We start from the raw sequence: 14,107 nt of genomic DNA, 5'->3' as shown, positions 1-14,107 counted from the left end.
CATCTGGAGGTCACAACAAGACAAGCTGACAAAGTAGTATCACGACTTTTTTCGGCATGAAATTTTAGAGAAAAATCAATTTACGCTGATAAATAAATGTATCATTACATTACATTTTAAGTAATGTATGACAGAGCTGGTAAATTTCAGATAATGGATCGGACACGGGCCGGGTTATCTTATCTAGTCGTGTATTTTAATGAACTCGAGTTCGGACTAACTTTCCAAGTTGGAGTTCGATTTTGGATTGTGTTAGATTTGCCATGCGGACTATGAGCCGTTTGACTGAGATTCTGACTTAATGTGATTTATAATTTAATGTGAATTATGTTGAGAATCTAAAATGTATGTTCGAATAATTTTAACTTATTAATGGCTCAAAAGTAATTAAAAATATAATAATAAAAATAAAGGTAAATTATGTGTAATTTATAATTTGGGAGTAATTTTATCAAAAAATGGGTTGAAATAATTTTAGTCCCCCAAAAAAGTATCTTAAACTAAATTCCGGTTTTAAGTCAGTTTCTGACTTATTTATGCCGTTAAATCGATTTCTGACATATCACACAAACAAAATTTTTTTAGTTTAAAGTAAAAAATGACTTAAATACCGGATTTTAAGCTTAGACAATCAGGCTCGGTAAGCAGCTCCGATGAACATTATTCTGTTTGTTTTAGCAGACTTTCGGAGAGTTGTCATTCACCTGCATCTATTCAAGTTCAACAACAGCTTTCATGCTCGAAAATATGAAGCAGTATCTTTATGAAGTGCGGCCCAGAAGTTAAGAAAATATGTAAGTTAGTGATGAAATGAAGACTAACAAGATGGAGAAAATTTGGCGTCTTAGATGAAATTGGAAATAGCGGAACAATCAATTTTTAAGGTCGTTTGGTTCATGATTATTTGGAATCAGATATGAGATTTGTCTATTTCAAACTCATATTCGGTGTTTTTGATACCCAAATAGGAAGGTGGACATGAGATGTAAATATGAGATGCTATATTTAAATAATGAAATATTAATATTTTATACAATATTAAATCAATGATGCAAAAATATATCATAACAATAATTTATTAATATTTTAAATTAATATAAATTAATAACTTATTTTTTACCCAATAATCCAATATCCAGCTCAATTTATACGAAAATAGAATTCGGGAACAAATTCGACAATACCTACTACCTAGCAGGGAAACGCCATTCCCTTTTATAGCTCTAAATCAGAAGCCGCCGCACTGAGAACTTCTTTCACATATAGAGTGGATCCCTCCTTCCACAAGTTCCCATTTGTTGAATAATCTAACTCCTGGCAGAAGCTGGCTCCCACCTCACCGATAAAATACTACTCTATCTATTTTGAAATATTAGTTGTTTGATTTTTTGGCACACAATTCTAAATTCTTTGACCACATAGTTAATAATTTTAATATAAAATAATATTAATATTGAGCTTCTATTAATTATTATCTTTCTATTCAAAAAAGTAATTAATATCTTTACTTTTGTATTACAATTATTATTATAATACATTCTTAATAACTATCGAAACATTAAATCTTTATATGAAAAATTACAATTTTTTATATGACGGACAGGAGCTCGCACGTATTTTAATATTTTCATAAAATATAGTTCTGTAAATTATTTTGGACTTCTTTTTCTTGAATAAAAATTTAATAATTAAAATTTCATATAGAAAAGATTGTGTATCTGTACTTTATATATACCTCAAAATACGTGTCGAGCATTTAAAAAGAGTATAAAAAAACGTAAGGGACAATAAAATATATTTGAAAAATCTTGTTCAAGTTGATTTTTTCAAATAACCTAAATCCAAGATAAGTAGATAACAAATCAGAAATTATTATATATATTATAAACTGGTATAAATAGGCGAATATAGTAGCAAAAATACATGTATGATTTCCGCCACCAATCCGTATCTTGGTATGTGTGAAGCACATTACAAATAAAAGGGCTGGGCGTGGGCGTGGGCGTTGTCATTTTTACAAACACATAAACACCCCATTGCCCCCTGCCTCGATTCTTGAGCCTCTCTTACACCCGCCTTCAACAGATTGCTTACATAGCTTCTGTAAGTACTTCTCAATCTCCATCTCCATCTCCTTGGTGGGTTCTTTAAAGATCTGTTTGTTTGTTTGGTTGTGTGTAAGAATGTTTTAATCCTGTTGCATGAAATTTCTTAGGTGGAGTAGTATTCTTTTGACATATATTATGTTGTTGTGCAAATACTTATTGATTAGAGATAGCCCACCTTTTATTTTTCATTTTGGATCTGCAATATGATATCTTAGAGGGGATAAATAGTGAGTTGGTTTTATAGGTGCAAATATTTTTTGTGATGCTTAGAGCAAGTCCAGCTGGAGTACTAGGATGTTTTTTTTGGAAATAATATAAACAATGGCTCTAAATTGCTTATAAGTAAGGACTGAGAGGAGGATCCTGATTTTTCAGGGAATCGCTCGGACTCTATGGAGCACCAATTTTGTAACAAATTCCTTAAAGTTGAGCTAAGGATCCCATGTAGCTAATAATATATTGGACTTGCTTTTGTACAGGCCAAACTTTTATGGAGTTCAGTTATATGGCTTCGTTTATATGTTTGGTAATCAGAACAATATGTTCTGCATTGTTTCACCACTAACAGAACATCTTAGGTTTTGCCGCATTGTTCTTCCTCTTGCAGAACATGTTTTGAATTCGAAGGACTTGATATAATTGCAACTTCATAGAACCCCAACCCTGCTTATATATATAGGATTTTAACTGCTCTAAAAACTTTGAAAATTTTATACTTTTATACCAATTGCCATCGTTTCCTAGTGCAAAAGAAACAATCCAGTCCTATCATCTATTTGATCCAACACCCCCCAAAAGTTTCTAGATTCTAATGAACTATATATCAGTTTAGAAGCCCTTACATGTCTCTCTTATATATATGTTATTTTTTTATGTTGCAGTGCTAGTTTTGCTGCAGTTTCTGTTGGACAGAATTTGAGTGAACATCTTTGTTCTTCCTTGAGACGAAAATGAGTTTCACTTTGCGGGTATCTCCTTCTGAGATTGCACCAACCTGCTCAGACATTTTGCGAGGCAGGAACATGAATTTAATAGTGTCCAAACCGTTGTTTCGGGCTGGCGACTTCATTAGAAAAGAAAACAACCTGCCAATTTATGATGATGCTAGAAAAGTTGTTATTTCTAGTCGTATAGTGCCTGGTCAGTTGGAAGGGTCCTTAATGGGGAAAAAGCATATGGCGGGGCCAAGCAGGAAGTTAAAGTATGTAAGGACATTGTTGATTGATAATTATGACAGTTACACATACAATGTATACCAGGAGTTGTCCATCATTAATGGAGGTAGAATCTCTTTTTTATTTATCTGTATATTTCCTAGAAGGCATTTGGTAGTTGGTCTTTTGTTTGCTGTTGCAAGTGGCTGAATATAAATCCTTGAGAAGCAAATGTTATTGCCCTTGATCGTATTTCTTATACTGCACAGCAGAGGAAACCATATGTCTGTGTTTCAGTCGCAATTTAAACTTAAGAAAATACCCTTAGCTGTACTTTGTGTGGCTTTGAGTTGTTACTTAAATCTAAGCAAACTGGCCTGGTCTTGATCAAGCTTTTGTTTGCGCAGACCTTCACTGTCTTTTGTTTTCTTTGGGATAGTCGGCATATTATAACTTGGGAAGACATGAGGAAGAATGTACTTCACTTCATTGCCCTAACTAGGAGTATCACTTTTCTATACAGTAAAATAGATAAACCTGGGGAGATCAATTAAGAAATTCTTTGTCTTTCTTAAAATATATAACATCTAAAAATTAGTTGAATAATGAATGGGACTGAAGTTGGTAATATTCTTTTTCATAATTTGTGGGGACTCTGTATGCAGATTATGTCTATATATAGTTATACTATTCAACATTTGATGATTATTGATTGGTTATAATTCATATATCAAGAAAAATAATCCCTATTGCTAATGTGGCAGTTCCTCCTGTGGTGGTCCGCAACGATGAATGGTCATGGGATGAGATTTGCCACTATCTGTACAAAGAAAGAGCTTTTGATAATATTGTAATATCACCAGGTCCTGGATCTCCAACATGCCCAGGAGATATAGGTTAATGGAAATTTACTTCACCTCTTTATGTATTAATTTTAAGTGGTAATTTTTCATGCTGAGTTCTATATAAAGGCTTTTAAAAGATAGTTTATTAATACCTGTGTTAAAGACAGGTTACTAAATAACATCTTTAAGTATTGTAGATTAAATTAAAACCAGGCGACCTTATTCCAGTCAATTTAGGCCATTGCCTATTTATGGGTATTATATTGGAAGAACTTATGTATGCCTGAATATGGATATTTCATAATACAAAGATTTAGTATTAATACTTGTTGAAATACCTAATTTTCTGGGATACCAAACATGTTTACATGTGCATACGTCACGCGGTTTCACAATTTTGACGCTACCAAAGTTTAGGCTGTTCATTTCACTATTTTATTTCTCATACTCTAATTGTGAAGATTTGATATCTCCTAGTCTGAATTTTATTTAATTTGAAGAGGGAAGAGAATATTAAGACTCTGCAAGACAAAGACTGATAGAAAGTACAATATTCAAGAACCATGAAGTTACTGCAATTTGATTATTACACATGCATATGCTCAAGGGTGGATGTACTCAGTAATGTGAGTATCCCACGAAGAACCGTGAATATATTATGTTCACAGAATGAATTACAGTTCTAAACCAATTTCATAGAGTTAGTTCCGTAAACTAATCAATTTTGCCTTTCTTTTTTTTTTTTTTGTTTGGCAAGTGTATACCAGTCCTGTGCAGTTGTAGAGGGTATAAATTGAATGTTATATTGGACCACAATATACATGTAGGACATCTTTACTAAATTATAATATATATTAATTTAAAAAAAGAACATAAATTTGTGAAGCACTTTTGTGTGTAGGACCTAGTAAATTTGCAAACTAGATTTCTTGTCATGTTGATTATCTTTATTTGCTTTCAAGACTTCTAGTTATATTTTCTAATTACATTAGTTATCTACGACACACAGGAGTTTGTCTTAGATTGCTGCTGGAATGCAGGGACATCCCGATACTGGGCGTTTGCCTTGGACACCAGGTACCTCCAATTATTTTACAGTGTAGCTTGTTAATTACTTCTGTCTGATAGCTAACTGTCTGGTGTCAGCCTGTAAGTCTGTAACATATCTTTGCACATCTTGTTATCTTATTTCCTATTTTCACTTTTCCAAACATATAACTACAATTAACAATGAAGGGATGCTCTTTATGTGCATGTGGAGAAAGGAAAGAGAAGATGCAGCATAACCTAAGCATAATACTGGATGTAAATATAATTTCCAAAGAAAAGATCATGGTGATGTTCAGACACATATAATATTATAAAGACAGACAAGAATTTGCTCCCGACAGATTACCAATAGAGAGAACATGTAGCTCTGCCAAGGTCCTCAGCACACTGTTTGGGCCTTGTAAAAATTAAAATTTCGAACATCAAATATTCTGTCTATAACTTTTGTAGTTTTTAGTAATGCAAGATTTTTTATTGAACTTTATTAACTTATGCACACACACACACACACACACTCAAAATTCTGAGGAAGTGGATTTATATTTTCGAGTTGACAGTCACTATATGTTATTTTGATTATTCCCGATGGTTAAGAATATATAGAATAATTTATGAATGATCTAAAAGTTGACAGTGCAATATTACAAGGTAAAGTAATATATAGGAGATATATATGTAGCACCTTGCAAAAGAAATTTTCATTATAATGTAAAATTGCAGAGTTTAGAGATCGGGAATAGAGGAGAGAGAATGAATCTCTAAATATGACTAGAGAGAAATAATGAAAGATAGTGATTAAAAACATTGGCTCAGCTGTTTAAGTCTACATCTGACGACTCATTGCAGCATTTCTACCTTTTGTTTTCTATATATATATATATATAGGCTCATGATTAAATAGAAACCAATTTTAAAATAAAAACTAGAAACCAATATAAGTTAGTGATATTCTCAGTACAATTTAGTGATATTCTCTTTAGGATTTAGTGATCTGTGTTGCAGTGTTGCAGGAATTAGTGAAAACTTAATCTCCAGATATGTTCCAGTTTATAATCTCCAGATCTGTTCACGTTTTCGATTCAGATGGTGGTGATAGTGGTGGAGATGGTGGAGGTGAAGGTGTAGATGGAGGAAAGACGATTGTACCGGAGGTTTGGGCAGCTTGAAGTAGGGGGTTGGAGCGTTGCCGGAATAGTGGCGGCTCCGCGTTTGAAGTTGAGTTGAGGTGGAGAGAAAGAAGTATGAACGGGGCTGAAGGAGGTTGAAACAACGATTAAGAAGGGGCTGGTGAAGATGGAGGTGGAGGTTGTGTTGTTAGAGAAATAATGGAGGTGGAGGTGGAGATGGATGTGATGGTTATGGAGGAGGCAGGCGGCATAGAGGTGGTAGTGGTTATGAAGAAGGCGACGACGGAGGTGGTGGCAGTAGAGGTGGGGTTGGTGAAGAATCTGAAGATGGAGGTGGGTTTGGTGAAGATGGAGGTGGAGATGGGGTTGTTTAAAAATTTAGTGGTATTTGCTTTAGGATTTAGTGATATTTGAGCTTGGTTTTTAGTTTTTAGGATAAGGAGGTTTCTATTGAAGTAAAACTCTCTCTCTCTCTCTCTATATATAGAGTCCTACTCCAATAAAAACCAAATTAGTCTAAAAACTAAAAACCAGTTTCTGGACAGTTTTTTATCACTATTTTTAACTACAGAAATCACTAATTTGTACATAACATATCACTAATTTATATATAGCATATCTCGCGAATATAAATATATATATATATATATATATATATATATATATATATATATATGCAACGTATATGACCATCATCTTCACCCAAATCGTAATAATAGACCTCTTACCACCATTACCAGACGTTTCTATGACTTGCCACCATTGTCTATCATCACCATCACCAATAGTCACATACACTTTCCATCATAACTTACAAAACTAACGACTACTTCCCATCATCATACAACTTTTCTTGCGGCTTCCTACCGCCAAGAACCTTCTTACGGATGAAATTGATCATCTATAATCGATTATCAATAGTTTAGATAAGTAGATTTTCTCAATTTTGATAATAAAAATTGATGTTTACATACTGTATAGATAAGTAGATTTTCTCAATTTTGATAATAAAAATTGATGTTTACATACTGTATAAAAACAGTGATTAGTGCAGTATAAATTAGTGATACCCGTAGTTATAAATAGTGGTAGGGAAATTGGTTTCCAGTTTTTATTTTAAGGGGGGTTTCTATTTGATCATGAGCCTATATATATATATGTTATGAATTTCCCTTTCAAAAGTCCCTATCCGTGTGGGTAAACTGAAATCATATGTTAGTGAGAGGCAACTTATGTACGACGTAATCCTTATGACTTAGTAAGCTATCAAGTAGTCTTTATCTATTTTTCTTTTTACAAAGAAGTTTCTTAAAATGGCAGGCCCTTGGATATGTACATGGGGCTCAAATTGTTCATGCAGCCGAACCTGTCCACGGACGGTTAAGGTATGATAGGGTATATGTGAAAGATTTCTGTTTTGTCCACATTATGGTGAACGACACAAATTTGTCCTGAAAAGAAGCATATTTTACTAACAAGAAATCTTGTATACATACGGGCATATTTTCCTGTCCTTTCTTGCTATAATTTTGCTTCCTTTAATCAGTGACTTATTCATCTTTCTGTGAAGGTTAGTATATTGATTTCATGGATTTATTCATTTTTAATTACAGTGAAATTGAGCACAGTGGATGCACGCTTTTTCATGGCATCCCGTCTGGAAGAAAATCGGGGTTCAAGGTTTGTAATTTGTTCTTGAAAAGCCTTCCATTATTTTAAATATCAATTTCATACTACATGCTAATCTAAAAAACTGTAGGGTTCTCCCAATTTTATGAACCTCCTTCAGTCCTGTCATCACACAAAAATTCTGTTAAAAATTTAACCATGTTTGATATGTGCTAGTACAAGTGAACAAATATTTGTTTACAGTAACATATTGGACTTGCCGACCTTTGAAATTAAAATCCTCCATGTTGGGTTCATTTTTATCAGGGGTGCCTAATTAGTTAAATCTAAGATCGACAGGCATCATAGTTTTCTAGTCACCTCTTTCCCTTCCCTTTGTTTTGCCATGTAGCATTCTGTATACATTTATAAGATTCTGATAGCTTCATCTCCCCTGTATCTGCCCTTCTAAATAGAAAGCAGCAGTGATTGACATATAATATTTGGACCATGTTATGTACTTTTGATGTTATGATTCTGGCATGAAAAACAACTTTTTTAATAATATATATAATTTTTAAACTTCGTGCTACCTTTGGTTGTGATCTACCAATACCATCAATGTAGGTGGTTCGTTATCATTCACTTGTCATAGATGCAGAAACACTTCCCAAAGAACTCATACCTATAGCTTGGTCATCTTCCACTGGCACACTTCCTTACCTTGGTAACCAAAATTCTGATGTTACTGTTGATGGTTATAAAAGCCGGCTTAACCAACAACCTTCTGATAGATCTGTATTGGAAGATTTTAGAAATGGCGATTCTTGGCTTTCTGGTGATGCTGAGGAGACACGTAGCAAGGAAGTCCTGATGGGTATCAGACATCATACCTGGCCTCATTACGGTTTGCAGGTGCTTGTTAATTTCTGCTCATTTTTCTCATATATTGGTTTTTTATATGGGGATGAGCTTCTGAGTATTGCTTCCTCTGCAGTTTCACCCGGAGAGTGTAGCAACGTCTCACGGGAGGCAAATTTTTAAAAACTTCAAAAAAATAACCGAGGATTACTGGGGCAGTTTAAGTTTGACCACAGTAAGCGAGAGAAAGGTGTACTGTAATGGTAAGATAGTTTACGTGCTTATCATTAAGTAACCTATGACAGATATAAGCTTAGGTATTTCTCATTATTACCTAGACATGATTATTTGCCTGTAAGAACTGTTGCAGAAAATGGATATGTATACCATATATAATATAGGGTAAAGCTTAATGATAAATGCAATCGCTATTGTAGTTTAACCTCGGTGCCTAAAATTAATAGGTAGCTCCAAGATACCGAGGTACCTACAAGATACCGAGGTACCTACCTTATAGCCGCCTTATAAAATTATAGATAAAAAGGATGATGGCAGAAGTTCATTCCTTAGTCTATTTATTAGCTTTAGGATCAATGACCTCCACCTTGCACTGCTTGTAAACATTTTTGAGTCTATTACTGTATGCATAGGCTGATATCTTGCATGATTAATGCTTTATACAACCTAAGAGAATCATGGAAAATTGGAATTTATTGAATCACTTATCTTATCAAATGGACTTGATAGAACTACTGGTTTCCCATCTTTGTTAAGCTTAACTTGAGGTGCATATACTGTTGATGGGTTATTATATTTATAGGTGTACGGTTGAAGAAATGCAAATGACAACCACTAATCTGAGACTCTGAATAATCATACACCTCTTCCTTTGCAATTAATGCCGTTACACATAGCCATTGAGGAAATGGATTAACAGAAAATGCACCCCACCATGAAAAATACCTGTTATAATCATTACTGATTAAGCTTATAAGAATATCTTTTATAAAAAAAAAAACCCTATGCAGATTCTCAGTAAATGTAATTAAATAGTAAGAAGGTCCTGTATGAAGCGGGGTTGTAGACGCCAAATACTGAGCTAGGTTAATTTTGAATTCCTTCAAAAAGTACAAATTTACTGTAGGTCTAAAAAATGATAGTAATTAGCTGTAAATGTAATAGGAGTAATGATGACTTGGGAGTTGGGAGTGAACAATGTACTTTTATTATTACCTACACCTGCACGTTACTATAATTTACTTGCAATGTGAACACCAATTTCTTTTGTTTACTGTTGGATAGGGTATAGTACTTGATAGTTACTAGGTTTCTATATGTAGCAGGTCAAGCTATTTTGTCCAAGCAGTGACCTTTACTTAGCATGCTTGCAGGATAAAGACAGACAAAGGCTGTTCAAAGACATACCCAGATATACAAAATTTGTTAATAATGCAGAGGAAGCAATTCATTTCAACTCATATAATGCAGTGAGTTTCTCAAATGCCAGCAACGGCAAAAAATATTTGAAGCTGAACTGGAGAAAATTTGAAGGTTTAGCTAGTCAAGTCGGCGGAGCAAGAAACATTTTTTGTGAATTATTTGGGCAACATAAGGCTGAAAACTCATTTTGGTTGGACAGTTCCTCAACAGAAAAGGTTGCTTCCTTTTTCGGAAATTGATTTTTGACTTGCCTTTGTTTGTCCAGTTCTTTTTTCTTTTTTTTTAATCTTTTTGTATTTAAGCAATCAAAAGAATTAGCCAGATATCAGTCGTTTTAAAGCCTTCTTGCAAATGAGATAAAATTTGATGTAAAAATGGGTATAGAGTGATATTTCAGAAGCTCTCTTGTGCAATTTTCTAGCAACAACTTTTGTCATTGCTTAATGTATTATATGAATAAACTTTGTCAAGCTTTCTTGAATTTGTCTAGTATGGACTGCTGTAATTGCTTAAAACAAGTGAAGAATTTTTTCCTTTTGCAGAAAAGAGCTCGCTTCTCATTTATGGGTGGTAAAGGAGGTCCTCTTTGGAAGCAAGTCACATTTAGATTGTTAGAGCAAAGGTATAAATGGGTATCTTTGCACATATAGCCTCCGAAAGCTAGAAGCTTGTTTTCGTTTTCCAGTTTTACTATGATTTCTTTTAACATGCATTGTGCCCTTTTTTTTTTTTCAGTGATACGTCATGTAAACAAGGTGGGTATCTATCCACTGAGGATGCTCATGGCTCTACTACAAGTACCTATTTGGAAGACGGATTCTTTGATTTCCTGAATAAGGTTACATGCGAGCTATGTTCATTCAATTATATCCTTTTGTCAGTACTCGAGTATGAGGACACTTATATTACCTGTTGAGCCTATAACCTATGTCTTTTTGATGAAACTAAATGTACTTGTGTTATTTCTCTAAACTACAAGGTTACCGCAACCCAAACCAACATCAATTACTAAAAATTTAAATACTCTCGCACACATCTCCTCTGAGGCTTGAATCTAGACCTTTGGTAACTAAGAATGAGGGATAACCGCTAGGCTAAGTCTTGTAGATGAAGATATAGACTTTATTAAATTGATATAAATACTAATTGATCTTAATACACCTGATATAATGTATTTGATATCAAAGGTGTCAACACATTTAGCAAAAAAAAAAAGGTGTCAACACCTTCTTATCTAGTTCTGTTGGTACTGGCCCCTACATAAGTTCACTAATAGTCTTCCATTTTGATTATTAACTTTTTATAGATGCATGCATGTCAGCATACATAGAGTTTATATTCTTTCTCAATATTTAGTTCTGAAACATTTTGTGCTTTGTCAGGAGCTCCAATCATTTTATTATGAAGAAAAAGATTATGAAGGGTTACCATTTGACTTTTATGGTGGATATATTGGTTACCTTGGGTATGTTGTAAATTTATTAATTCTACTTGGTGCACTCCTATGTCAGTAAAGCATTATCGTAGCTATATATCATTACAAACGTCCTCGTATTGTACTTCTAGTTGGTGTATTTGTGAAGCAAAACTTCGGTCTCTGTTAATACTGCTGTCACTCCTTAGATATGAAGAATTTTACAATATGTATGAGATAATGACTAGACATATCTGGAGGTATAAAAATTGTAACCTGGACTTTAGTTCTAGATGGCAATAGAATGTTACAAGCAGAATACCATCTAATTTATCATGACTTGGTAGGTAGGCTGTAGTCTTCACTCATATTGTTAATTAAGCAAATTATTTTTATTTGGAGTTGATTTAACTTTCACAAGGCCTCTTCTTGATACTGCATGCATATAGTTATCAGTTTTGTTGTGGATAGTGATATATGTTTTCTCAGTTCATATTGATTCTTCTATCATGCAGGTATGGCTTAAAAGTTGAAAGTAACATGTCACTTAATCGTCACACAGAAGATGTACCAGCAGCTTGTTTTTTCTTTTCAGATAGTTTTGTAGTGATAGATCATTGTAATGATGATATTTATATACTGTCGATACACGATGGAAGCAACAAAGATGCACAGTGGTTGGATGATGTTGAAAAGAAACTCCTCAGTATAAAAGATCACGGAGCAAATGATTTGCGGCCTCAGCACTCAGGATCTGCTCCTTGTCCCCTAGTTCGGCCAGACTTTGTTGCTGAGAAGTCCAGAGAACAGTACATTGCAGATGTTGAAAAATGTCAGGAGTTCATTAAAGATGGAGAAAGCTATGAGTTGTGCCTCACAACACAAATGAGGAAAAAAATAGGGGAGAGAGATTCTCTGGGACTTTACCTTAATCTTAGAGAAAAAAATCCAGCCCCATACTCTGCGTGGCTGAATTTTTCATCGGAGAACCTATCTGTTTGCTGTTCTTCCCCCGAAAGGTTTCTACAATTAGATAGACATGGGGTACTGGAGGCAAAGCCAATCAAGGGTACGATTGCTCGTAGTGCAACACCCGAAGAGGATGAGCTCCTTAAATTGCAATTGCAGTACAGGTGTGCTTAGTAGTAGTCATTAGTCAACATAGTTTACAGTTTCCTACCATGAAACAGGACCAAGTAGTCGAGGCAGTAGTATATGAATGTCCAGTGTCTACTTCTCATCACAGTTTAGTGTCTGGAGTTTATGTTTAGTAACTTTTGGCACTGATAGAAACAATTACCTGCGTTTAAATATATCATGTTCAGTATATAATTGGCTGGTGTGAAATGCCAATTCTTTATGGATGATTATTCTGTCACAACTTTAAATTTGGGACACATTTCTTGTTAAAGGAATATGCAATCTGCAGTATACAAGTTTGCATAATTACTCAAATTTACTTGTCCTTTTTCTTTTGTACAGTGAAAAGGATCAGGCAGAAAATTTGATGATCGTTGATCTTTTAAGGAATGATCTTGGCCGTGTTTGTGAACCTGGCTCTGTTTGCGTTCCACGTCTCATGGAAGTGGAGTCATATGCCACAGTTCACACTATGGTGAGTACGATCAGAGGAAAAAAGCGATCAAGTGTAAGTGCAGTTGATTGTGTGAAAGCAGCATTTCCCGGTGGTTCAATGACAGGTGCACCAAAGTTGAGATCGATGGAGCTTTTGGATTCTCTAGAAAGTTGCACCCGAGGAATCTACTCAGGTTGCATAGGATATTTTTCATATAACCAAACTTTTGATCTGAACATTGTTATAAGAACAGTTGTGATACACAAGGGTGAAGCTTCTATTGGAGCAGGGGGCGCAATTGTAGCTTTGTCAAATCCGGAAGAGGAATACAAAGAAATGCTTCTAAAAGCTAGAGCTCCAGTTAATGCAGTGATGGAACATCACAGGAATTCAGACAAAAATTAGTATGACTATATACTTGAATCATTTATCGTTGTTTCCCTCTATCCGAGCCTCATCGCTTTTGGGGAATAGAAATTTAGAATCAGATGTAGCCAAAGCTGCATTGATGCTATTTACCATTTCTTGTGTTAGTATTGATAATAGCTGTGATCCTATTTATTTAAAGTACTGTATAATTTTTCCAATACCCTGTATCTTGTTCCATCTCTGATTTTTGGTCTGCCTTCTTGCTTCCTAATTTGTATTAGTGCCTTTTCTTTTCCTGATTAGCAAGTAAATGATATTCCAATTATGATATTATTTATCTTCGGATTGTGATACTTAAAAGAGTTACACATGCTAATCACAGTCTAATTAGTTTCCTTTGCAACTCACCTTTGAACTCAATCTCAAGTGCTCAAAATGTACATGAAATAAACTAACAAGAGCTTCCTCTTCTCCTATCAAAGCAAGCAGCTAGTATTAGCCGAGACGCAAGATTCTGCTTCAACAATCCTTTTTCCAGGGCTAGTAAAAACTTGA

General features: G+C 34.4%; 1 protein-coding gene across 3 annotated transcripts; it reads left to right on the top strand.

Annotated features, from left to right (window-relative positions):
- Positions 1 to 1,946: 1,946 nt before the first annotated feature.
- Positions 1,947 to 13,805, top strand: LOC108219009 (aminodeoxychorismate synthase, chloroplastic). 3 transcript variants are annotated; one of them, XM_017392234.2, is made up of 15 exons: positions 1,947 to 2,103; positions 2,990 to 3,389; positions 4,027 to 4,158; positions 5,117 to 5,184; positions 7,605 to 7,669; positions 7,898 to 7,964; positions 8,520 to 8,619; positions 8,701 to 8,807; positions 8,890 to 9,016; positions 10,134 to 10,408; positions 10,736 to 10,815; positions 10,929 to 11,031; positions 11,576 to 11,658; positions 12,123 to 12,740; positions 13,090 to 13,805. In XM_017392234.2, the coding sequence occupies exons 2-15, from the start codon at positions 3,059 to 3,061 to the stop codon at positions 13,586 to 13,588; spliced, it is 2,655 nt and encodes an 884-aa protein (XP_017247723.1). In that variant the 5' UTR covers positions 1,947 to 2,103; positions 2,990 to 3,058; the 3' UTR covers positions 13,589 to 13,805. The 3 variants fall into 3 exon arrangements, with proteins under 3 accessions (XP_017247723.1, XP_017247722.1, XP_063947794.1); XM_017392233.2 differs by having other exon boundaries at positions 8,520 to 8,807; XM_064091724.1 differs by having other exon boundaries at positions 1,964 to 2,103; positions 3,007 to 3,389; positions 8,520 to 8,807.
- The last annotated feature ends 302 nt before the right edge of the window (positions 13,806 to 14,107 follow it).

Source organism: Daucus carota, chromosome 4 (genome assembly GCF_001625215.2).
Source record: "Daucus carota subsp. sativus chromosome 4, DH1 v3.0, whole genome shotgun sequence".
Lineage (NCBI taxonomy): Eukaryota > Viridiplantae > Streptophyta > Magnoliopsida > Apiales > Apiaceae > Daucus > Daucus carota.
Note: the sequence above shows the minus strand (reverse complement) of the source record. Positions and strands in the feature narration are given on the sequence as shown.